This window comes from Agelaius phoeniceus, chromosome 9, assembly GCF_051311805.1.
Source record: "Agelaius phoeniceus isolate bAgePho1 chromosome 9, bAgePho1.hap1, whole genome shotgun sequence".
NCBI lineage: Eukaryota > Metazoa > Chordata > Aves > Passeriformes > Icteridae > Agelaius > Agelaius phoeniceus.
Genome location: NC_135273.1, coordinates 16,108,242 through 16,134,919, shown reverse-complemented (window position 1 = coordinate 16,134,919; position 26,678 = coordinate 16,108,242). Strand labels below are relative to the sequence as shown.

General features: G+C 36.7%; 1 protein-coding gene across 2 annotated transcripts; it reads right to left on the bottom strand.

The window, feature by feature from the left end:
• Positions 1 to 611: 611 nt before the first annotated feature.
• Positions 612 to 26,669, bottom strand: PDE6C (phosphodiesterase 6C). Of its 2 annotated transcripts, none has more exons than XM_054636864.2 (22): positions 26,190 to 26,669; positions 17,820 to 17,972; positions 17,624 to 17,713; positions 17,251 to 17,391; positions 16,681 to 16,755; positions 16,528 to 16,592; positions 16,355 to 16,421; positions 15,567 to 15,614; positions 15,212 to 15,361; positions 14,389 to 14,532; positions 14,236 to 14,304; positions 11,950 to 12,096; positions 11,447 to 11,554; positions 11,231 to 11,340; positions 9,118 to 9,205; positions 7,411 to 7,511; positions 6,185 to 6,292; positions 5,552 to 5,615; positions 4,698 to 4,772; positions 4,470 to 4,553; positions 3,410 to 3,563; positions 612 to 679 (listed from the first exon to the last, which is right to left on the bottom strand). In XM_054636864.2, the coding sequence occupies exons 1-22, from the start codon at positions 26,667 to 26,669 to the stop codon at positions 612 to 614; spliced, it is 2,589 nt and encodes an 862-aa protein (XP_054492839.1). The 2 variants fall into 2 exon arrangements, with proteins under 2 accessions (XP_054492839.1, XP_054492840.1); XM_054636865.2 differs by having other exon boundaries at positions 612 to 655.
• Positions 26,670 to 26,678: the final 9 nt, after the last annotated feature.

The window sequence follows — 26,678 nt, the reverse complement described above, 5'->3', positions numbered from 1 at the left end:
CGATCAAAAGGCTACAATGTCTATAATTTACAGATTTATCATTGGTAATTTTGGAAAAAAATTCAGTGTACCATGGGCCTGCTTTTTATAGATAAGAGCTAGGGAGTTGTGTTTTGCATTCCTAAAGTGAAAGAAATGGGACTTTATATAGGACTGAGAATGAAGGAAAATGTCAGAATTACAGATTAAGGAAATACACATAATATAAAAATCTAAATATCAAAGTTACAAATATTGCAATTTTTGGGTTGAATTTTACATCTTAAGTTTCATTTAGTAATTTCATATAACAACTGTCAAAATTATTTATATTTTTTCTGGACAGTGTGTAGAAGTTACATATTTTAATAAAAGTACTGTATGTAAATTGAGTGACATGAAAAAATACCTAGAGCACACAGTTAACTCATTTTGCACCATTATTTTTTCCAGTTTTTAATTGTAACTGGTTTTTAAATCCATTAAAAATTATTTCCAACAAATGGCAAGTGTTTAAGAGGATTAAAAGACTGATCTATACTATTCTATGCAAAGCAGAAATCCACTGGGGCTCATTGAAGTTCTTTCTAGATGTCGTTTCTTGTAGCAGGAACAGTGTCTGAGACAAAGAATTACAAAACTACACAGGTTTTGGATTTTCCTTCTTCACCACCACCTCCACCACCTCCAGCAGCGCTTTCTGTTAAAAAACAAGGAAGGAAAGTAAAATGAGTATTTTCTGTTAATTTTAGCTGCTCTAATTCCTTATTATGGAGTGCTGCTTTTATTTTATGCATATTATGTATGTTTGGCTGTCTGAAATTTCACTGCTTGTCTGGGATATTGGGATAAGAAACAATGACACGTTATAAATACATATGTGTATATAGTGCAGGAGTTGATACCAACATTTCTCAAGGGACCAAACACACACTGAACCACTCTTACTGGAAAGTTTCAGTATTTAAAATACATGACTGTCCCACACATACAAAACTGAGGTATGCAAGCCATGCCAAAGAAAGAAACTCTTGAATCAATATAAGCTGTGAATCTATTTTTGAAGCGGATGATACAAAAACTTTAATTTGACCTAACTGCATAAACCTTTTTCCAACCCTGCATGAATCCTTTTGTAAATACTAATTAAGAGAGAGAGACGTCTCATGTTTTTATTTATAGCTACTGATTCTGTTACTCTCTCTCAAATGATGCCACAGATGTTCATTGGTCATAGTTAAGATTCTTCCATGTAATAAACTGCATTTCCAGATTCACTTAAGGTAAGATACCAATATTAGAATTAAAACTTACATTTGAAAGCTGTGGATCACCATGTTACTAGGTCATTTTCGACCCTTTCCACCTGCATTGAAACATGTCACATGATCAGTGTCCTACCCTCTGTAATTTGTGGATATAATCAACACTATGTTACTAACTATGTATTTGATTTTCTCAGTTTAATACTGTATTTTGCTTTACTTCAGTTCTGAACTTTCCACTGTAGTGGTTCAGCAAACATGTTTATTTTGTGTCTACTGAATGGCTAAGAATAGCCAGGTCAGTGTGCTCTAGAGAAACCACCATGGTTCAGCATGTATCAAATCTTTGTTTGTATGAACTGACTTCACAAACCCATATATTTACATGGCCTTGATTTGACAGGGTCAGATCTGTTCTTCACAAATGCCCATGGCCTCATTGCAGCGTGTGTTTTTAAAGGATTCAGAATAATTCCCTTTTGTTTTGTGTTGCCAATTATGATATGCAAAGGGCAGATTCTGCACATCAGTCTGTCCATGCCTGCCTGTGTAAGGTTTCCTATTTTCCTATAAGGAAAACACTTAAGTGATTCCAAATACCAATGATATAGGATGGTCCTAACTTCCAAGTGAGAGTAGAAATAACTGACTCTTCCTAAATTGATTATTTAATTTCTATTTAAGAAGCTTATACTTAGGAGCATTGGATCTAACTTTGGTAACTTTTTTTGGTAGTATTCTTTGCTGAGAAAGCAAATGTATAAGAAGGTTTGAAGTTGTGTAAGGAGGTCCCAGGTTTTGTTTTGTTTTGCTGGTATTTCTGTAAAGATCAGATGGTTATGTTCCAGTGTAAGGAAAAAGTACTTTTTTCATACTGACAACCAGCTAGTTCTCAGCAATAAATGAATCTTAAATAAAGTTATATGATTTCAAAAAAATGAAAGTGTAATTGAAAATAAACTTGGGAGCAAGTAGGAGGGTGGAATTTTTGTGAAAATATGTGTAAGTAGTTCACACTGTGAGCAGACCAAAATATTTGACTCATTCTATTAAACTCTTTCAAAAATGTGCTTTGATTAAATCATGTAACTTACAGGACTTCTTATACCACTTTGCAACAACTTTTTTTTTTCTTTTTTTTATATTTACTTTTATTGTAACCTAGTATCAATTTTATAGGAGCCTATAACTATTTCACACTCTGACAGTGACTTGATGGGTGGCCTTGGACAGCTTCTGTTTTGTGAAATGGGAAAAATACTCACCTATTTGCCACAGATACTGATTAACAAATTATTCAGAACTGGTTTATATTTTAAAGATGTGTGAAACACAGAGTAAACTAACTTTTCTTCTTCAGACTAGCTGACCATATATCACTATTTTAATCACACATGGGTTTTTTTCATCTTTGAACCTGTTCAGTCATCTCAATCAATTGGCAGAGCTGTAGCTGCTGCTCCACACGCAATACAAAGAATAAAAGTAACTGACTCATTTCACTCAAGTGAATGACAGGTTTCAAGTTTCTATAAAATCAGATTTTCTTCTAGGTTATGCTATGCAGAACCATGCTTCCAATTTTAGGACTTGTTCTGTCTTTGGAAGGTTAATGTTGAATTTGTTATATGAGAGAGTGTATTTCAGCCAAGAAACTGGTGGTAGGGAGCTAGAGCCAAAAGCTTTATCTTAAACTTGGAAGAGAAGTGGGGATTGTCACTGTTTTTTTATGTTCCAAATGCATACTCTGTTCCCTTATGTTTTTCATTTTCAACTGAAAACAAAGCACCTGAATACATTTGGGGCTGATGCCACGCAGAATTTTGATACATGTCTTGTATTTCAGATAAGCAAGGGTTTAATTACATTCAGTTCCAAGTCTTTAGATAGAAGAAATGTTACATTCCCTTCACTTTTGTGGTGGTCATATTATATAATTCTGCAGTTGAGAAAATGAGGTCAGTGTACTGGATTTGTGTAGTCTTTAAAGGTTACTTCTCTTTCAAGTAAAGATAAACCTAATTTGGCTAATTCAGAACTTGCATACCATTAGCATAAAGTTAAATATTGCACAACTGCACTGCATGTGTGAATTTGAGAGAGAGAGAGAATATGTTGGCTGCCATAAAAATATATGTAAATGGAAACCTAAGAAGTTACTTAACCTTTTTGGGCAGCTGCTTCTTCTTCCTTTTTCTTTTGTTCCTCAATAGCTTTCATCTTCTCTTCATATTCATCAGCTCGTGTTTTCCATTCAACCCTGTTGTTTTGAAGACCATCAAACATAGGTGTAATTTCCTTGTGAAACCTTGAGAATTCCTGTACAAGCAATTGAAATTAGTAAATTAGAAATTTGTAAGCACTGATTAATTGTTACGTCTGAAATTGTAGAAATACTGTTGAGAAAGCATTTCATTATTCTATTACATCTAATTCCAAGGCATAGTGTTGGAAATACTGTGTTTGGATTATAATGCCCTATTGTGCACACAGTCTGTTAGGAAAATATTGTAATTATATGTTGCTCATTTTAATATCTTCCTTAATCCCACATATGATTAGCCTGACTCATATAATACAACTGTGATACATGGTATTTTATCATATGATTATCAGTATCAGGATACAATTAAAAAGTTACAAGTTACAAGTTACAATTAAAAAGTCTGTTATCCTGTAATATATTCCAAGCAGATGAGGATATTTCTGAAGATGTCAAAAAAATCACATCACATTTTTGCCTGGCATTTTTGAATAATATTAAAAACTAGACAGGGATAAAGAATGTAGTAATTTCAGTGCCTTACAAAAGAAACAGCATATCTACATGCCCCAAATATTGCATATTCATATTCCCTATGCTGTTTTATTAACTGCTTTCTGTAACTATCCACGTTGCTTGCTTATATTAAATGGGACTAGGAAGACTCAAGCTGGACATTGTAACTCAGTCTTTCCAGGCAATAACAAATCCTCAGCACCCTGAACTTTCACTGGGGTCTTCATCTTTTTTGAATTTGCTTCACATCTCTTGAATTCATTCTATGGGAACAATTCTTTGATGTAACAAAATACTGAAAAATTATGGTGGTTGTGATAGTGCTTGTGATAGTGATAGCCTGTGACCAAGAGTACTGCTGCTGTCTAGAAATTTTTACTGCAATTTCTTGTCACTAATTGTGCCATCAGAACTGCTGGAACAGGAAAACAAAACAAAATTCTTACCTTGTACACGAATGTACACACAAAGTCTATGAAACCAACTTGGAGCTTAGGTAGTTCATCTCCTTTGTTTCTGTCCATCATAGGCTAGAACAAAAGAGCAGTAATTTAGAATATGTAGATATCATGCTTTTTGGTATAGTGATCTCATAAGCATCATGGTTCATTATTTATTCAGTGTTGTCATAATAGTTAATATTGCTTAACACAGTGAAATTATTTAGTACTTACAATAGGCTGTTGCTGTAGCACAGTTCGTTCCAGGTCGCCTTGCTCCCAGAATTCATTTGCGACCATGAGGGCAACCTGAAGAGGTACAATTCAATGAAATTGTGAGCAGAAAATAGTAGATTTAAATAAATAGAACAAGGCTTTCCATAAAATGTGAAAAGACCTACAGACACTGTCTGCTGTACTTAAGGTTTTTCCCAGAAAATTATCACTAGCAATATTTTGATGCATGCTGAGTAAATAACGGGTTATTGCCAACAGAAACAAGGCAACATTAGCAACATAAGTCTTGTAATACCTGTAATGGGTAAAACTTAAAAGAACAAGTATTTGCAGTTGTATTTTGATTATGCTTTGTTAAAACATATTCCTGTAAGGCTAAGTGATGAGCTTTAGCAGGATGGTCAATAATACTGGAGTACTTGAAGTCTTTATTTACCACTCTGTATTACAGAATTTTTGTGTGTTTAAGCTGCTTTGCAATGGCACCAAGATCTACAGAATAGACACTATTCAAACCATACTGTTGTTAAATCTGTGCCTTAAAAATAGCTGGAAAGTAGCAAAAGTTGTCTAGAAAAGAAAAAATTGAGTGATATTTAAGGGTAGCTAGAACAGCTGCCAGAATCAGCGGTGCCAGTTTTAGTGGAAGGACAAGTAGAGAAGGGCTGACAACTGCAGAGTGATTGACCACCTACACTCACAGTGACAGAAAGGTAGAGGCTCTTTTCTGGAAGCAACAGGTACTTAAATATGCATCAAGTAATAATAAGTTAATTTTTTAATTGATCATGCACCAAATGGATAATAAAACAAAGAGTAAATGCAGTATTGTCTACTTCAAAAGTACCTACCTTACTCTGTACTTCCCAGGGCTTGGTTATTGCAGACAGGTCACATCCAGTCATCATCATAGCCCTTTGAAAACAAAATCCAAAACAAGAGTATAGTTTTGGGTGTCAGGAAGATGGTACTAGACTCTTCAGTGCCGCCCAATAACAAGGTGAGGAGCAATGGCAATAAACTAAACCACAAGAAGTTCCACCTCCAAGTGAGTAAGAACAAATAGTCACTAAGGGTAGAAGAGCACTGGAACAGGCTACCCAGGGATGTTGTGGAGTCTGTCTGGAGACACTCAAAACCTGCCTGGACCAGTTCCTGTGTAATGTGCTCTAGGTCACCCTGCCTTGGGAGAAGGGTTGGACAGGATGATCTCCAGAGGTCCCTACCAACCCTAACTATCCAGTGCTAGGATGATTATTAAAAAAAAAAAAAAGTCTAGGTGTTTAGGAATTTAAGATGCCAAATGAATTAATATTTTGCACATTTTAAGAAGATTTTAGGCATCAGTCTCTAAATTAAAATCATGGTTGTGCTCATCATTGAACAACAACTAAGTCTAAATTTGCATGTTTAGAGGCCCGAATTCTTCTAAAATCTAGTCCTAGATAATTGATTGAATAAGGAGTAAAATATTAACCACCTACATGATGACTTCTTTTTTCGTTGGGTCAATAGATATATACTTAATTGCCTGCTCTTCTGTTTCCATTTTTTCAATTGCATCCACAATCTTTTGAAACATAGTTCTTTTCCTGTTAAAACAAACCAATGAAGCATATATTACTGAATGCGAGTTCCTGCATTAAAAATAAAATATAAAATCATATTTATGATATTTTTGCTTTTTCCAAGTACCATCCTAGTCATAGTAGTATCAAAGTAATACTTCCCTGCTGTTGAATGGAAACTTTTTAGGTAACCCAGACACTTTGATTTTGTTACATACCGCTGGCATGTGAAATAGTATGTCAGAGTTCCTGACAAAGAAACAACCGATTTCCTGCCTCTTCAGATTAAACTCTTTGGGGTGACATTCTCATTTTTTAGCATTACATGTTCATTACTTCCTGTAACATACTAAATTGGGAAAAGTGAAGCAAATACCAATACATGCTCTGTCACTCCCTCCTACCAAAAATCCTGAGTTACTAAGACTGGACTGAAAAGAACTATCAAAAACATAAGCCTGTCTTGCTATTGCTTCATAAATCTTTTAGTTTGTGCTTTGAATGAATGAAATAATGAAATTACTCTTCTCTAAATCTTAATAACTGCTCTTAAACAATTTCCTGAATTTTTACCTGTCTTCTGACTTTAAATTGTCCCAGTCATAAAACAAAAGTCTCCACATATCTTTAAGGAAGATACCCATTATTAAAGCACACTAATTCACTAACTTAAGAACAGAATTGATAGTTTGAAATTTGGAGTCTTTGGCATATTTAGCACTGGGAAGAGTGGATGTCTGACAGGATGTTTTAATTTTCAGCATGCTCCTGCTTACTCTGAGTATCTGTTGTATGGTATGTTTAATGTCGCACATGCACACAACCTTACAATTAGGCTATTGAATGCACACTTCTGTAATACAGTGCTTACTGTAACTAAAAGTGTGTTAGAATGACCTACTAAATGTATTATCTACTAAGTATTATGTACATTCATGCATTCTCTAATTTGAAAGCTTATAATCCAACTGAGAATGTCTTGGTTTTTGCAAGAGTTAGACTCAATGGCAACGTTAAATAGAGCTCTGTTCTCTGCATATAAATATTGTTGTATGCTGTAAATAAACAACTAAAAACTACAGTTATACATTCAATAGGACTGATTTTTTTCAGGAGGAAGTTATACAGAATTTAGTACTTACTTGAAATACAAAGCCAAGTCAGTTGCTATTATTGCAACTTCAAATAAGTGCAGAACGGTTTCATACTGGCGCTTATTTAGGTTCTGGAAGATGTTTAAGCTCTGCAAGGTGGAAAGTTTAGGATTTCAATTCCTTTTATAACACTGTCTTTGGTTTGTACTATACAGATTGTCTCAAATAGGGTAACAAAAATGGCAGACTACAGTCCTTAAATTAAAATAGTGTTAAAATTAAAAATTCACATTCCATTAACCTAATTTTCCTGACTTTTTTAAAGCTTCCCAGTTCCCCTTTTCTTCCTGTTAAACTGGGTTGGCACAGTTGCCTGCAGCAGTGTGTGGGATCTACCACGGTACGTGCAATGTCCTTTTCCTCGGGCAAAGGGAATGAGACCATCATACAGCATTTTTCTAAGTGTCTTGGTTTTATTTCCTTCTTTAACAGAGACACGAGGCCTGCATGATCCAGGGCACAGTGATGCTGGTGAGAGCCTCCAGAGGTCCTGCCAACTGCTCTGCCCAAGAGCAGGAGTCAGGCCCTGGCATCTCACATTTGACAAAGTATACTGCCATCAATAAAGGGAAAGGTTTGTTTTCATATCATAAACCTTCCAGGTTTTTTATTAACATAGCACTACTGCTGAGTGTAAGGATTTATTCCGTGGCCTCATGAGGCAACAGCATCACCGCAGGGATTAGAAGTGGAAAATGAGGGTGAAGTGCGTGCCTGCCCTTCTGCTGCAAACTAGGGATGGAAGGGGTGCATATGTGCATGCCCTGCTGCTAAACCACCCTCCAAAATACATGGCAGAGTGTGTAAATAGTGTGTTTTGCAGCAGCCGGGCAGAGCCTGATGCTGCGGAGGGCAGGGTGGCCGGTGCCCAGTGGAGGAGCCAGGCCCGGAGGGGCAGCTGAGCCTGGGGGTGCGGCGGGAGCGTCCCCCCGCTGCTGGGGAGGGCAGCTGGGGAGGGCTGCCCATGCAGGACCATCGGGAATGGAGCTGCGGCAGAGCCTGCCATTCCCGGCCCTGTTAACCCTGAGGGGCAGCTAAGCCTGGATGGGCAGCTGGGGAAGGCTGCCCATGCAGGACCATCGGGAATGGAGCTGCGGCAGAGCCTGCCATTCCCGGCCCTGTTAACCCTGAGGGGCAGCTAAGCCTGGATGGGCAGCTGGGGAGGGCTGCCCATGCAGGACCATCGGGAATGGAGCTGCAGCAGAGCCTGCCATTCCCGGCCCTGTTAACCACGCAGGCTTGGGGCGGGTCTTGGCCTGAGGGCAAGGGGCCTCTCCATGGTCATCTTTGTTCCTCAGCTGCCAGAGCCTGCAGCTGAATTCAGACCTCATAAACCAGGCACAGCCGCTTAATGACAAGATTTATATATACATATATATATATATATATATATATATATTACATTTCCTGCGTTGGTTTCAATACCAGCTGTTTTGTGCAAACAGAAAGAAACCTGAAGAGTGTGAGTGAGGCCCAGAGGACAAGCTTTTCTATCTGAGGTGAATCTGTTCCAGGACAGAATCACTGATGTCTCTCTAAAAGTGGAAAATGCATAAGAATTTTTCTTAAACTTCTGAATTTTAGCATTTCTTATGTGGACCTAGAGAAATGCATAAGACCCAGTGAAATTTGGAACATTGTAACTTAATTGGATCTTCAGTGTTGACTGGTGTGAGCAGAAGGTCCGTGACGTACCTCATCTTGCAGCAGGGTTTTACTGTACTCTAGGTGATGCCTTTCCAAAATGGAAGAGCCATGAAGTTTTGCCAGGGGAGCAGCTGACCTGTGGAAAAATAAGAAATTATTTAGAGTATAATATGTATAAATATAATTTGAAGGCAATAGTTTTTATTCAGGTTTCATATTATTGGTATGATAGTGTAATCTGTATAAATTGCCTATTGGTATGATGCAGAGAAAAAACCCCAACTTGCTTCCCTTCATTTTTGTAACTGAGTAATGATGGAACTTGGAGAGCACTGGGTGTCAGTGCCACTAAAGTCAAAGTCATTGTTAGATGCCTCAAAACTCAAAAACTTTGGTATTTTAAATATGGCTTCATTTTGTCCTGCCTGTTCAGTTTTGCTGTTTGTTTAATCTACGCTCCTTTTAGGTACCTTAAAAGTAGCCTTTATCCATCTTTTAGTGTTTATTCTGCGGCATGGCTTGTACATCTGTAACGACTGGGCTGTGTGCCCTGGGATTCTAGTCAACTGTAGCTTAAATCTGAAGTAACAGAATGTGCTGGTTTTGCACCACCCAATATAATGGAGTTTAATTCCTCTAATGCTCTTGGGGCTACTTCACTTCCCCAAAATTGCCTTTTTATGGGCAGCAAAAGTCCTGATAGCTCAGGTTTGTTCTGTTTTACTACAGGTCTTAAAAGCGTTCCCCTGATGTTGGACTAAGCTTCAAGAAGAGGAAATTCTGCATCAGATTATGGTTGTGAGATGAAGGGAGAAGCATCCTACTTACATGGGCTCCAGGTAGTTCTATGTGTTTGGAAGTGTATTTTCCTCCTTTTTCCCTTGGTTTATAGCTCTGTTTCCCACCCAGATAACCCAAGGTGGATTGCTATATGGCACCCCGATTTGCTCATGTGATTAGGACTGTTGTGGTAAAGCCTGATGAGCTCTATAAATAGCTTTACTGCGTATGACCTCATGTAGAGGGCTTTCATCTAGGGAAGACCACAGTGGAAAGATCACAACCCTCTTTAAACTTGTTTGGATCAGAGGCAGTCCATTGAACAAGAATCAGGATCGGTCATTCTCTTTCCTACGTCACCTGGAGAATCCCTGGGAATAATCAGAAAATCCCTTTGCGTCACTGCTCTAGCACACGGGCTGAAAAGGCTGAAATGTGAGCAGTGGATTCAGGGTCAGAAGGGTGTAGGATCAATCACTCTGGAGATAGGGTTGGTGGAAACTAGCCAGAAAATGGTAATCTTCTGATACACATGACATTCTAAGAAATGTGTTCTCTGGCTAGCACATGGAAACAAGCCCACACAGATTACATACAATACTAAATGGTAGGTTGTTCATTCCTCAGGAGAAGAGTGGGTCCCACCATGATACATAATGTTTTAATACAAGGGAAAATTTATATTAATTAATTTTTTTTTCATATAAAACCAGGTAAAAATCACAAAGAAATCCTTTAGACTGTTTTCTCAGGACATATTACAGCATGAATTGCAAAGCTTGAACCTCATGATGTGTTAACTTCTGGGCCTGTGGACCCAGCAGTAGAACTCAAGCTTGTTGACTCAGACTTTTGTATAACATAGGAGATTACATCTCAGGAAAGGACCTATATCAGGAAACTGAGTGTGGGGAAGAACAACTGAACTAGTCAAATTAGACAGTGGAAAACAGCAAAAAATTCTGTCTCACTCTAGACTGGTCCTTGTCTATATCACGTCTTGAATCACTTTCCAGAAAAGTGCTTGTGCCCTGTCTTGAAAAAGTAATCCAATTACAGATTTTAATTTACTTTACTAATTTCTTTGTGTCCTCTTGCACATGAGGCTCTGTCTGCCACAATCCAAGCATTGCTAGAGTTTTAAAAAGTTAGAGTCTTAAAAATGGATTGCAGCTGCAGGAGATCCTTCTGAGATTCTGCCTTTGCATTTTGTCCTTGTGTTTCTGCCTGAAGTGCTCAGGGGCAGAAATCTTCTGTAGCATAATTATTCATGCCAGATGAGTTTGGAATAGATACCTTATATTTTTGCAAGTTTTGACATTTTAAAATTTGTTTTCCACTAAAGGGAGTACGTTTCCATATATTTGATACTTATACTTACTTCATTTGATACAGGTTATTGGTCCCTCTGTGATCAATGTCATGGCAGAAAGCAGCAGCAACCATGGCAAAGGCTTCTAAATCAGTATAGTATTTCTTTATTTTTCCTGTCTGTAAAAGAAAACAGATAACTCTGAGTGTGTGTCTTCCTGAATTTTCCATCTGGAGTTGAAAGAATACTAGTTAATGAATTTGGGGTTAATATTAGCAACATTACCATCAGCAGAGTAAACATTGTTTGTCCCACATTGAACCCATGTCTCCAGTTATGGTAAGTGATATCCCGATAACCTTTCCTGACCGTGTACATCCATCTTGTAAGGACCTGTTGGGAACAAAAGGGAACAAACAGCTATTAATTGAAACAGAACCAAGGAACTCCCATTAAATAACTAGAATATACTATGAAATTCTAGAATATACAATGAATATTTTAATTTTGCAAGTTCTTTGAAAACAAATGTTTTTCATTGAATTAAACATAGAAACAGCAAATTTTTCTTACATAAATGCATGTGGATTTAATTCCTTACCTATCTTACGCAATTCAGGATTAATTTGATGTTTTTCTGATAATTATGTAAACGTTTCATTGAGAATGGAATATTGCTAAACATGCCATTAATATTTTAGTATTGCCTACTTCTAGATTAAAGCATGTAACACCAGATATTTTTCTTCTATTTAAAAATAAATATAAACAAGAAAAATAAACCAGACCTCAGCTGGGACTTTGAATTTTTCAACAACATTTATCTCAAAGAACAGTCGTATTCCACAAGTTATCAGGCCATGCTCTGTAACAGGGAAGTCACTGAAGCGGAATTCATACAGTTCTAAATCTTTTGGATCAGGTAATTCTTCTTTCTATTAGGAAATAACAAAAACAAAGGGTTTTCTGTCAAGAACAAAGATGGAAAAGCTTTTTTAATTTTCTTCAGTAGAAATACTGTTCAAGGACAGTATGCTTATTATGTCTTCAAAGGTGTCAGGTGTCAGTATGAACTAATGTGTATTAAATTATGAAATGCAATCATGATACTGCTGGCTTTCTTCTCAAAATTAGTAGATAAAAGCCTTGGGCAATTCCTACTCTGAATTCCAACAAAATGTATTGTAACCTTCCTAACATTTCCTTAGTTTAGAAATCTTGGTCCTTGGTAATTCTTTTCCCATAAAATCCCATGATTCTCCCACTTTTCGCCTGATCTCAAGGCTGCATTCATCTTTTTCTCAGCCAAATTAAATTGCCTATTTTGTATATATGATACAGAGTCCCACTGAATAGCCTAACTGGTAATAGTACTAATAGTGAACTGTTGTCTAACACTCTTCATCTCTCTCAAAGCCTAGGGAGAGCAGCATCTGATTTTATAGAGTGTGTTCCAGTCCAAACAAGAATTCTTCAAGGAAGTCTGATGCAGCACAAAAATAGCTTATATTATCACAATTACTCCCTCCTCAGTAGTCTATAAAGGATCTTCACTTTATAAAGAAAAAATACAATTGAATGCATGCAAATATTTCAACAAATAAGGCTGATAATCCCTTTCCTTCTCCCTGGGTTTTTCCTTTATATCTACGCAGATCTGAGATCAAGGACAAAGAAACCTAGACCAGTGTTGTTTTAAGACCCATTACTTGGTGAATCATCAGATCTAGAAACACCTGCTTTATCCTATTAGTTATCTGGGATTCCAGGTCTTATAATAGGATAAAGCATGTAGCCTTGGCAGTGCAGAAGATATTAGATCTTTGAATTTGTGACTCCACAATGTTGAAAGAACAAATTGGTTTTTGTAGGTTAAAAAATTCATACCAGTATTATGTTTTTAAATTTAGAGCCTATATCAGAATAATCAGATTTTGCTCCACCCATGGAAAAATCTTGTAATGTCTATTATTTTTTGAAGATTTTCATGCTGCTAAATTAAATTTCCTTTAAAAGGCATGTGAAGCTACACACTGTCTGTTGATGGTTTTTTTTCACCCCTTGCAAGCTGTGTGAGCATCTGTTGTGTGGAAGCCCGTAAAACATTAACATCAATGCATTCCAGCATGCATGTATACATAACTAAAAAGAGTTTCATGAGATCTTTTCCCTATGGCTATATGTACATTAGCAAATGTGGTATAATAGGAGGAAACAAGTGAAGTGGTTGGTACTGGAAGTCAACAGATTTGTGTGTATTTTGACCTTTTTTTCTTCAATCTAGCTGTTTTGATCCATTAACAGTGGAAGTTCATTCAGTGTTTTCATTCAGAGCACGTCTTTGCTCTGAATTTGAGATTTTTTCTGATAAAGTAGGGAAATTCATGTGCTCCAGGACTGTTGAAGTGCACTAAATGGGCAAATATAGGATTTTTTTCCCAAAGACAATGCCTTTCTAGATTGAAATACTAAGGCAGCCAGAGGACTGCACTATAAACTCATTTTTGGTTTAGTAGTAGCAGAGTAGTAGAGCAGAGAACTCATTAGGTCAAATCTGTTTTGTCACTGTGGAGTCACAGGTCACTGTCTTTAGACTTCTGTGCTACAGAAATGTGGGAAAAAATAATCTGAAAGTAAGTTTGTTCCACTGGACACTGCTACCTCCGTTCTCTTACCTACAATGCAAGTAGCCTCACCACAATATCCCTTTCTTTTATTTTCAGAATTAAATAAATTAAATTCAGTTATAGATACAGCATTTTCCCTATGAATATTTTGAGAAATGTAACAATTTAGATCTTAATTAATATAAAAATGTCTATGTAACTGTGACTGTCCAAGTGTCTTAATGTACATTTGTGACAGAATGCTTCCCTTCCTGTGCGTAGCAGTGGGGTCTGCACAAAGAAGGAGAGAAGAGGGTGAAGATGTGTTGCTAAATCAACTCCATCTAGCCTGATAGCTAACATTGATTGTATTCATCAGGATTTCACCATACACAACCTTTTCTATGATGAGGACATGTTACTCTCTGATATAAATACACCCCCTGACTTTTCAGTTTAACGACTTACCAAAATCCTGATGAGATCCTTTTGATCGCATTCGTCTAAACTTTTTGCATTCAATTTCTCCTTGTATTTCTAAAAATGAAAAAGAGTAAGAGAATTCAGGTTTTGTGTAGTAAGTTTCCTGTTTTAATTTTGTGGCTGTGGACAGAAACTTACCAGGATAGATTCAACTTCAGCAGGGGTGGCCTTTGTCTGGTACATAAGCATTTCCTGAGCAATGTCTTTCCTGTTTTCAAGTTTGTTCATTTTGTCATAAGTGTCAGTATTTAAAACAGACCACCCCAGGAACTGTGTGAGAGTCTGCAACAAAGCCAAGTAAAGCAGAGATGATGTCATGACAACAGAATCAACCTGAAAATTTGAACTTAGCTTTCTTAAAGTCCCATTTCTGTTAGTGCCCTTTGAAAAGCAAAGTGCCACTCTACTTGTTAGAGGCCTTTATCTTCCTTCAGCCAGTTCTCTTCGTACTCACAGCTTCTAATGACATTTGGCTCATTAAGTAATTAATATTCCCATTTTATATACAGGTCTTTGAGGCTTATGAAGCTTAAGTCAAGTGGGTGGACTTGCGTACACTGTGTAGCATCTTACCTTGCCTGAGTGCATGCGATTATGAACGCTCTGTGAACTCCCATGGTCACAGGCTTGGCATCCATTGGCAAGCAGCACACCCTACCTGCTTACCCACTGCTACTTAGGACATGCTGACCATCATTAAAAAGTCAAAGGATTAAAAGTAAAATTATAAGCAACTTTTGTTTATTGCTGGAATGTAAATGTTCACTTAAAAATTTTCAGTTTTATAAAGCGAGATAAAATCTTAGATTCTTAAGAAACTGCATAGTGAAGAAGATAGACAATTGGCTAGGTGTTAATATGGCCTACTTGAAAAATTTTTGACATATAAAAATGACTTTTTACTGCAATATTTTTTTAACATCATATATCTCCTCAAAACTTTTAATCCTATTAAGCTTACTTCAGTGATCTGTTCATCATATTCGTCAAAAGGTTTTCCATCTTTCCTGTTGTAAAACGTTGCAACTCCCACAATTTCTTCTTTTTTGTTGACAATAGGCAATGACAAGACGTTTTTGATAACCCATCCTGATTCATCCACTGGTCCTTTCTGTAGGAAAACCAAAAACCAGGAAATGTGTATTTCTTTGAAAGTTATAATACAGCTATGGACATAAGCAATGTAACAAAAAAATTTTTTTGTGCATCAAAATCAAATGAGAAATTATTTATACAATTACCCGTATAACCTATTAATGACAAGCACTAGAATATTTTTCTACAAAATTTGTAATTATTAACATTACTGAATTTACCTGAAATGTGAAGTATTCATCTGCTGGGGCATTCATCATGTTACAAATCTACAGCATAAAGAAAATGACACATTGTTGAAATGGAATATAATGTTCATCAAAACCCGATCTAATAATTTTTAAAGGAATGTCTATTTTCTAAGCTAGCAATAGTAAGCATCCTAGCTAGCTACAGGAACTAAAACCGTTCCTCTTAAATTAGATGTGGTTAATCTAACAGACATAATTTTGGAACATTTGTAGCAAAGTCCCTCAGTGTCTCAGAGTGCAAAAGCATAATGCTTAAGAAAATCACTTCCAGTTTAAAATGGCATGGGGGTTTCTAGAAATAAATGAGTACTAAGGGCTCTAATGGATGTATGACAGCTATGGGTAACCCTGTAGCTCTAAAAATGCTACAGGGTTATCCATAGCTGTCATACATCCTGACTTTGAATTACGTATGTCTATGCAAGAAGATAAAGGAAATTAGGAAAAATTTAAAACTTGCATGTGATGATTTTCTTGCTTTGACATTTTTTGTGACATTTAGCACACCACAAAAGTGGCATCAGACACACATATTATTCCTCTGATATCATCACAATCTGAGGGAAATTATCCTGCTGTTTTCACCTTCTGTGCTGATGCTTTGCCTCCATCCAAATACTGATTCAAATTATTTCACTGGAAGCATCGTGGTATTTTTGTAGAGGATTTTGGTCATGGGGAGGTTTGCAGGGTTTTTTGTTCAGTCAGAACAACTGCATGATTTAAAATGCTAGTTTTTAGTTTTGCTATGAACTTACAAGACCATTTTCAGCCACATATGTTGGCAATCCACTGACAAGACACCAGTGATCTGCTGGAGGTGACCTTTTGAGAGACAATGAAATTAATTTATTTCTACAATGTAGACATTCTATTCTGTCCCAGCAATGTCTAATTACTACACATTCATCATCTGCCAGTGAATACTCACGGAATGACTTTGATTTCTTCTTGTCCATGTAACAGATAGTCAATAATCTTATAAAAGTTGACTTCCTAAATAAAAATATAAAAACATCTAGGTGACTTGTAGAACTTCAGTATCAAACTTGAGATTCATAAAAAGAAAAATTAATATCCTCACTCGTCCATCAGGTGTCTTGGGGCCTTTGTAAGGCTCTGCCTCCCCCAGCCGGATTGGCCACTCGTCATAGAACTCCTGAGAAAATGAATCACAGGGAAAAAGGAAAAAACAAATCAGTTCTGGGTTCATAGATGACATCACATCTGTGTAATACAGTTTGGTTTTTATTTCTACTTAGTTTACAATGGTCATATTTCAGATAGTGTTAAGAAAACATTGGTAATTATATTCCAGACAAGAAATGTTTGCCAGCAAATTGCAGGCTAATCTTATCCCTAAATAGTTGCACAGCTTAATTGTTCTTTTAACAGGTAGATGTTTCTAAAGCAATAATCAGACCTGCACCTCCACCCTTTCTTGCATGGAATTATGAATATGAAAAATTATTTCAGAATTGGCGTTTATGTTTATTTTGGTTGTATCCTTTGCCATATTTATATTTTGCACGTAATATTTGTAACATTGTTAGGTTTTAAATAAATTATCCCCCAGAGTTAGAAAGCATGGGAACTTTGTGTCTTGGAGACTTCACGTTAGGAGTTTGTAGCAAGGAGGAAAAATAGTTTTTACCTTCTCTTTAGTCATGTCCAGAAGACCAACAGAGTATCTTTCACAATTCAAATACATTCGAATAGTATACAGTGCTTTATGAAACTGTCGTTCTATATCTGTTAGCTCTTCAAATACTTTGTTGGCAGACCACAAAAGCATCTATTTACAACAAAAGAGAAGGAGGATAATGTTCAGAACAGTAAGAAAATATAAACATATGAATCCTAGGCATTCCAGAATGAAATTATAAAGTGCATCACTGTTAATAAAGTTTAAAAAGAATAAATAGATTGTATCCTTACTTCAATAAGATTGCAAGTTTATAAAATAGTGGGAATGATAATTGTTTCAGAGAAAAATGAACTATTTTTATTAAGAAATGCTTCTATACCTGGCTTTTTCGTGATTCAATATTGTGGAGATACGACGTATGATTATTTCTTATCATCAAAGATATAAAGTTGAGGTATTTTTTAAATACCTAAAAATGACAAAGATCAAAAATTAAACAAAAGTATTACATTAAGATATAGAGTCACTCAAACTACTTGTTGAACTAAAAGCTGTGTTATTGTGTGACATTTTACCTCTTCATCCTCTTTTGAGAACTCAGGGGCATTTAATTTGTTGAGTGCCATCACAACAGCAAGCACCTCTTTACCCTGTGTAATTGCTGTTGCCAACATATTGACTGTTTTATAACCAGTTTTTTTGTCCATGAAGTCAGAAAAATGGTTGTTCTGAAAAAAAAAGGGGAAAAAAATCACAAGTTAAATGCAGAACAATTACCATGCCAAGAGTAAATGATCATTTTATTTGGTAACTGATGTTTGCAATGCTGTGAGCACTGTTTCACAGTGCAGCAGGTTTATACTTGGAAAAACCCACTATGATTACTTAACTGGATCTTGCAGAGTTATATGTACAAGCTTAACTGAAGCATTGGTTATGAAGGTAGCCTCTGAAACCAAGTTTTGTGCAGGTCTTTATTATAATGCTGAGGAATTAAAAATATGGGAAATACATGATCTTGTCTCTACCTGGTAATCTAATCTATATGGTTTGCATTTTAGAGAATTACTTCATAGCTGTGTTAATATTTATTATCATTTTATTATTTCAGTAAATAAAATTCATTATGCATTTCCTTCATACAATATTTAAAAGTACCTTCTGTCCTGTATAAAATACTTATGGCAGAGAAGCATCCCCAGCAGGTATTCCCCTGGCTGACCTGTTTCTTATTCCTTCCTGTCTGACACACTCCCATCCCTGTTGCTCCCAGCTCTACAGGCTCTTTGGTGAAAGCAGAGGATATAGGTATAGGATATAGGACCAGAGCTGCTTTTGTTGAGTGTGTGATCCTGTGGGAATAAGGCCATGTGACTAATGAATGATCCACAACTCAGTACTCCATATTTACATTTTCATCCTCAAAACCAAATGCTGTGGAGAGTTTAGCAAAAGCTATTATTTTAATTTTTTTATGTAAAAATATTGAGAAGCTAGTTCATGCTTCATGTATAACTCATATTATTTATTTCATATATTAACTCATATATTTATTTCCTCATATCCAAGAAATTCTTGGTGTTTTCTTCAAAGGCTTTAGTGTTCTCTTTAATTTAATGCAAAAGGGATTCAAACATTTTCAGGGAAATCTGTTTGTCAAGGGTTGTTATGTTTTGTTATGTTATTAAGAAAATACATCTGAATGAGCTGAGTTATGAGTTGGAGGTTTGAAATCTGTTGAGATGTGCATACTGAGAAGTGCCATGGTTCTACTAAGCAGCTAAAATAGCAAGACTCTGTCTTCACAGAGCCTTTTCCATCCCCTCAGATTTCACTGCTAACATGTCAGTGCTCAAACTTCTCCAGAGATGAGCACTCAGCTCACTTATACTGCATGTCTATGCCCAGAGCTGCAAACACTGCTGCTATTCATTGCTGCCTTAGCTTAGGCAGCTGACATCTGCGTGGTGCATCCCAAGGTGTCTTCCTTGCTGACAGGCTGGAGACTGTTGCAGGATGCCACATCATGGAACTTCAGCTTTCATAGAGTATACATAAAGCTTCTTAAAGAAAACCCCAAACAAATAAGCGTTTTCTAGGTTATAAATCAAGCATGACAATGCTTAGAAATGGCAGAACTAAAATTGTTTGTTTATTATTTAGATTTTTCCTCTCAATTTTCTTTTGCCCCTTTTCCCTCTAGCAATTTTTTCTAGTATAGTTTGAATTTATAGCATATACAACTCTAACAAGAAAGACAGAATTTTATTATGTCATCAAAATATTAGGGTTTGGGCTTTTTCCTTGTTTTTCATAGTCTTTAGGCAGTCCATCTTTTATGTTTGCATTTTATATTTCCTTCTAGGGCTGCATTTCAGTGAAACAAATTAAATGTCTGGAAGTAACTTTTAAATATTGTATTTATGCCCTGGGCACTCTTGTAGAGAATTGATTCTCTTAATGACAGTCTGTGCCATCCCCATAAATCTCATTCAATGTATCAGGCTCTATTTAGGTCCCTGGAAAGTGTAGCCACTTTTGAATATATTGTCCATGTGAAAATGGGATGCTTTCTCTGTTTCCAACAAACTGCCTGAGTTGTTATTTTCTGTTTTTCTCAGAGAAAGGCATAGGAACATCTCCTGTAACAGATATCCAAAGAAAATGCCAGGCAATCTGTCTCTTCTGTGTGAAAATCAGATACTGTCCTGCAGCCTGCTAAACAAGTATGTTATTCCATGGAAATATTCGGGTTTCTGTGGGATGTATTATCTACCGACACAATCATTCTGGACTTGGGTGTGGTGTTGAGCTTTGGGTTTTGCATTTCTGACTGTTTTAGCCATTGAAAACCCAGTAAATTAGACAGGTAACTTGACCCTGTTTTGAAGTCCCTCTGTATCACTAAGAGCATCTAGCATTCCTGGTGAGGCCCAGGTTCTTGGGTGTAGGGTACTGTATTCTGCTGTAAAGGAATAAATAAACACTTCAGACACTCCTGGATTTCTGAACACTTAAAAGGGATCTGTAGACACTAAATCAGCTGAATCATTTACTTTGTTTAATAATGCCAGAATGAAGGTACAAGCAGTGGTGATCAGAAGTGTTCAGAAGAAGCACTTTGGTCATGCAATTTTTGCAAAGGATAGAAACATTTTAATACAAGTCTCTGTCAATAAATAGAAAGTTTAGTAACCACAAGCCATCCTGTGCCTAGATAGTGTGAAGCAGAAAGATAAAAATACCTTCTAATGAATTGGCAGCATTCCCACAGCACGTACAAAGACTCCTGTCTCACATGATTTGCACATACAAGCAAAACATTGTGCTTAGATTTAGGCTTTTCATTATTGAATATTTTAAACATAATCTCTAGGAGTTTTGAAGCCTTTATTTCCAACAGAGTTGTAAAAACATTTTCTCTTGGGAGCATAAGCGCCTTCTTTTTTCCAAAGAAAATCACTTTTCACAATATCTAAGGAATCATGTTCATAGACGAATAATCAAGAAATGTGGTCTGCAGAACCAGAGCCAGAAGAACATCTTGGTGCTTCCATTACTACATGAATGTGGACACTTAGTCTACTTGAGCCTGATCTTATGAATCAAACTATCTTTTAGAATAATGTTTTGAACTTTCAGCTCTCAGTTAAATCACAAAGTAGGCTTTAAAAGAGAAATTATGGAAAAGAAATCTGCTGCTAACTCCCTAACTGTAGTACATTTGCAGACATTTCCTACTAGCTCCATTTAATGTTGAGATTCCGAGCCATTTACTATACAATGATCAGTTCCTTAAATAGGCCCTGAGATGTGCAACATATCCTGGATTTGCAAAGCCAGCACCAGAGTCTAGCTAGCACAACCAGCTAGCACAACCCTTTTGATGGAGGAATGTTTCCTAATATCCAGTCTGAACATCTCCTGGCACAACTTGAGTTCACTTCCTGTTATCCTATTATTTGTTAGTTGGGAGAAGAGGCTGACCCCCACCTTTCAGGGATTTGTAGACATTGATAAGGCCCCTCTAAGCCTGCTTTTCTCCAGGCTCAACACCCCCAGCTACTTCAGCCATTCCTCACAGGACTCGTGTTCCAGATCCTCCTTCAGCTTTGTCACCCTGCTCTGGAGATGCTCCAGCACCTCAATATGTTTCTTGTAAGGAGGTGCCCACAGCTGGACACAGGATTCAATGTGTAGCCTCCCCAGTGCTTGGTGCAGGGCAGCAATCTCTGCCCCAGTCCTGCTGGCCACACTGTTTCTGATCCCAGCCAGGATGCCCTTGGCCTTCTTGCCGAGCTGGGCACTGCTGGTTCCTGTTCATCAGCTGTTGATCAGCACCCCCAGGTCCTTTTCTGCCCAGCAGCTTTTCAGCCACTCCTGCATTGCTGCCTGTGGTTGAAGTGATCCAACGCACAAGGGGTAAGATTTAATCCTGCAGGTGAGGAGATAGGGCCAAGACAGCAGATGCCTGTTCTCCTCCACCTCTTTCCCCTTGTAAAGCACAGAGGAAGAAGGGGTTACGGTGACCCCTTGCAGATATGACTATTTTGCTCCTATTGGATGGGAGGTTCTGGTTTGGATAGATGAGCTCAGACTGCACATAATTCTTTGCATCATCTCCACGTGTTTCTGGTTTTCTTTCTGGTAGTTCTACAGTATTTTCTTCTCTTACTGATCATTTGTTCTTCCACTGATTGTCTTGCATTGGCTCAAATTTCTCAAAATTTTAACCACTTAATAGGTGGTAATAATGTGTGGTAATGTTTCATCTCTTACTTCTACTCAGCCTAATTTCAACTCACAAATGTTTTTGTTTCATAATGATATAATTGAGTATAAATAGAAAATAAAAAACACATACTAGTCATCTACCTGTCCCTTTCTTAGGCCACGCTCCAAAAATTACATATTGCCAGGGATGTCAGTTTTATTTTAAGATGTAACTCACTAGCATTACAGAACAAATTGACTTTGTTATTGCCAACATGACTAGTTATGTCCCTGAAATTCCAGCTTGTTATTTGCAATATGTATTGACTATTTTGCGACTTCTTGAAATTGGATTTGTATTATATTAATTGCTTTTTCACATGAAACAAGAAAATTAGGTAAAAGGGAGCTTTTAATTTTCATTTTTAATGTACTTTTTGGAAATTTTAGAATAGTAAATAAAGAATTGGTGGGTTTTTTTTCTGGAAGGCACAATGAATAGGAATGCATTCCTGTATTAAAATATTCTGGTAAATTGACTAAATCTTTGCCATAATAGAAGACTGGAATGTGTTTCCATTTTTCCAGTTAATATTTGTTGAGCATGAGTTTCTGGCAATCTAGTGTTTATTATCAAGATAAGATAAAATAGAGGAGCAGACATTAACATTTAGAGTGCATATTCTTCCCATGCAAAAAACTACTTCAGACAGCCTGGAGTCTGGGGACCAGAACACCCACATTAATCTGAAACCCCTGTCAGTTTAGACAGGCCTGGAATTAAAGTCTCTCCCACTCTTGGGTTAAAGTGTAGAGCTGCTGCTCTGAAGCTGGATCAGCTTACAAAGGGATGATACCAGTGCTTGCAACTTGAAGATGTGTTTAAGTTGATTTGTACCATGGGTTTCCAGTGGTTAAATTAGGTGCCACAACAATCACTCTTCTGGCTGCTTAATCTGAGTTGGAATCTCCCATGGTCTCTTGTTTCTTCACTTCACTGGGGGTTGTGAATTCCAGTGCAAGACCTCTAAAAATGAGGACTAGTTACTTCAGCATCAAAATATTTCAGCTCCTTTATAGATCTAATCCAAAAGCCTTCACTTCCTTTGAAGCATTTTCCCACCATTTTTATAATTTTATACTCAACTATAACAAACAATATTATTTCTTGAGTTTCCAGTCCTTAATTAAATCCTTGTTTTCTAATACCTTTGAACTGAAAGGAGCAGTGCAATAATTTAAATAGGTTATGGATTAAAGCAAATATATAAAGTCTTTATTATTGATTCTTACAAGCTGAGAATGTGAGATTTTGATTCCCCAAAAAATACATACTCCTTGTAGAAGTATTTTTTAGTTCTTAGTTTTATGTAAGGTAAAATGTAAGGTAATTGTACTCTCCTTTATAATGTTGTCTGTGTTATCAGTTACTGTTAAAAGAATATTAATGGACATATCAAATTTTTTGAAGCCTATTATTTTACTTTGCAATATTTGAGGCACATAATCTGCTGTACACTGTGAATAATGTGAGACAAATTATTAGGGTAATGGTCCTGCCTGGCCTCCTGTTTCTCACAACTATGAAATCCTGGATTAAACACTATTAGCTCTCACAGTCAACTTCTACATAATCTTGTGGGGAGGAGACTGACTACTAAGTTAATTATCAAAGGTCTGTATCTTTCCCTCTGCTTTTCTTTTCTGGAGCATTAGTCAGGATGAGGAGCTTCCTCACGTTTATTGGTACCTTTCCAGTTAGAAGGAGATAATCCCTAAAGAAGTGGTTACCAGGCACTAAAAGTGGAATAATTTATTTTTCAATGATTTATTGCTGTTGTGATCTTTTATTGCATTTACTTTTGTTATAAAGGGGTAATGATTGAAGCATGAAAATGTCACACCATGCCTTTGTCAATGTTGTCATGTACTTAAGACTTAAAAAACACTATGTTGTTTGGATATGGACTGTGTCAACAGTAAACAGTGGATAGAAATACCATTTTTAAAGTACTAAAGCCAACTAGAAATAATCATTGTGCATTTTGTATTATGACAAGGCACTAGGGGAAAATTTCTTCTCTGGCTTAACTCTTCCTGTCATGTTTTGTTCATAATGTGGGTAGCAGACAATCTTGTTTGACTGAACTGTATATGTAGTGAACTGAAAAATAATAATCCTTTCTGAAATGTGGTAAAGACTTCAGTAGCTGCATATTTCTGCTGCCATGGACTATTTATAGGCTTTAAACATTAGTGACTCAAGCTGCAGTTCTGGGTTTGCTATGGAGAAAAAGATTCTGGTGACATAATTGGGAGATCTGCTTGTGTGAGGAGTGAACTTGGACATTGACTTTTTGTACACAGAGAATGAAAATCCTGACGTTTTTAAGATCTTTAGGGCTGTTTTTAAATATCAATCCTTGGTTCCAGAGAAGTCTCTGGGAGTTTTGCAATAATGTAATAAACTGTCAATATTCCAATGATGTTTAGTTACCAAATTTAGATTAATGGGACCCTAGTTCAATTGCATTTTTAAAAGTGTGCCTAATGGCATAGACCTCAGTAATCCTGAGAGTAAATGGGTGCCTAAGTAAAGATTACCTTAGAATGATTGAATAATAACAGATACTCAGATGACATGAATTAATGAGCACAAAACACCTAGCAGGATTAGATGGACAGAAAACAGAAAAGTTCTCTTTCTTAAGCATGTATAAATCACATTTGTCACAAAACTTTGAACAAATCCTATTGCAAAACCAGAAATATTTGGTTAGCCCTGCTCTGGGCACCTCTGACATAATGATATTAAGAAGCAGTGCAGTGTCTGATAGGAGGCACATCTTCCCTGATCCTCCTGATCTTTTCTCATGTAATCAGTCTTATGAACTTGGACGGATTATCCTCCAATCTCCCCACGTGGTGGTAAGAGGCAATAAATCAGACACTTCTTGTCAGAACAGCAGCCATTGAAGAAAGGATATTAGTGGTCAGTTGAAAATGAACTGATGGTTTTCTCAAATCAGTCAGTCTTCTGTTTGCCCCTGTGATTCCTACTTACATCTGAGGCAGTTTACTGTATATTGGAATGTTATTTTCCTATATATAAACTTTCGTTTCTGAGCTGTGAAAGTAGTCCTTTATAACTTTTAGCATGACAAAAGATATTAATTTTTGTTTACCTCCTGAAAAACATAGTTAATTGCAGTGTATAGATATTTTGATTATTTACATGGAGCTTAGGACACAGTAGTGGTTTCTATCTCTAAAATATTCTGGAATTTTAAATTGACTGTATAGGAAATACTGCGAATCCAGACTGTCATCTTGATAATTATCTTAGCACCATTTGATTATGTTCAACATAGGAGTAAAAAGAAATGAAGATGGCAGCATTTGTTGATGCAAGGTTAGTTATTTTTAAGGAAATCTTAAAATTCAAAGCATGTTTGAACTACATGTCCCCATGTATTTCAGAGCAGTTTCTAAAGCAGATCTCACACATGCATGTTTCACTTTTGTTAGGTCACTCACCATTTTAATTAACATTTGTAATAAATAATAATAATAAAAATTAAAATAAATAAATAGTGTAATAAATAAACTCTTATCAGCACCTTAAAGAAAGAAGGTGATTTAGCGCAGATTCAACGGGAACCTCAAAAATGTCAGAACAGCTCTGACTCAATAATTTTCTTCTATAGATGGTTTTGAACAAAAGCCCTGGTTCCAGACATACTCAAAACCAAACCCATTTTAAACACTGACATGAAGCTGAACATGTATGTTGACATCATCTTCCTCTGTCCTCATTCACTTACTAATAAGGATACATCCTCATTACAAAAGCTGCAAATTAAATTATTCAGAGATGCATGTATGGCAGCATGAAATGATATCAGAGAACACTTGCAAACCCATACTGGAAAACAGAATACAAGCCTGCCTTGTTCAGCAGAAACTCAGGTATTTAACGGTCTCTATTGGTCTAATATTCTCCTCCATTATTATAGTCATTGACATTACAACTACTACAAGGACACTGAAAACACCTAACTAGGCAACATTATGTGGTTCTATTGGATTTTAAGCCATCTCTGCTGATGCTTTTCTCATGTTATTGGTCTGGAATTCTGTCTCAGATTTTTCTGAAGAACAACTTTTAACCTCAAACCCTGGGCAGGAAGAAGCAAATGCGCAGAACCCCATTCCCAAGAGAATTCACTTACCTTTGTCACATCAGGTATATTAAAAAACTTCTTGGTATGAGCAACCCATCCCACTATCCCGATGTCCAGAGGAAAAACAGTCTCATTTTCTGGTTTCACCAAATTCTGCTCATAGTTGGAAGTTGGAGTGATATCAAGAATCCTGGAGGCTACCTCTGGAGTACCATTTCGGGAGCGACAAATGAACAGACTACACCGATCAGCTGCCAGCAGCTGTGCCAGCCTCTGCAGGGCTTTGTGCACCATCTTTTCCATAACACATGCCTCATCCTGAAGTTCTGATACCAACTCAAAAATTATGTTACTCTCCTCCAGACGGGACATTTCTTTGAAGCTGACTCCTTCCTTCACATCTCCAGGGTTCACGTTAAAGATACTTCCCACCACTTCAGGTCTCACTTTTCGGTCGAAATACTCCTTGGCAAACTGGGGATTGTTCTCCAAGTATTTTTCAACAGCATCTTTATTTACCTCACCCATTTTTGCTGG

Bases quoted from the DNA above. Each gene is read 5' to 3' on its own strand.
- PDE6C (XM_054636864.2), bottom strand. From the start codon at position 26,669: ATGGGTGAGGTAAATAAAGATGCTGTTGAAAAATACTTGGAGAACAAT. The intron at 17,973-26,189 runs GTAAGTGAATTC...TTTTTTTTTCAG, and splicing joins ATATACCTGATGTGACAAAG to AACAACCATTTTTCTGACTT. The intron at 680-3,409 runs GTTAAGTAACTT...GTTTTTTAACAG, and splicing joins AGAAGCAGCTGCCCAAAAAG to AAAGCGCTGCTGGAGGTGGT.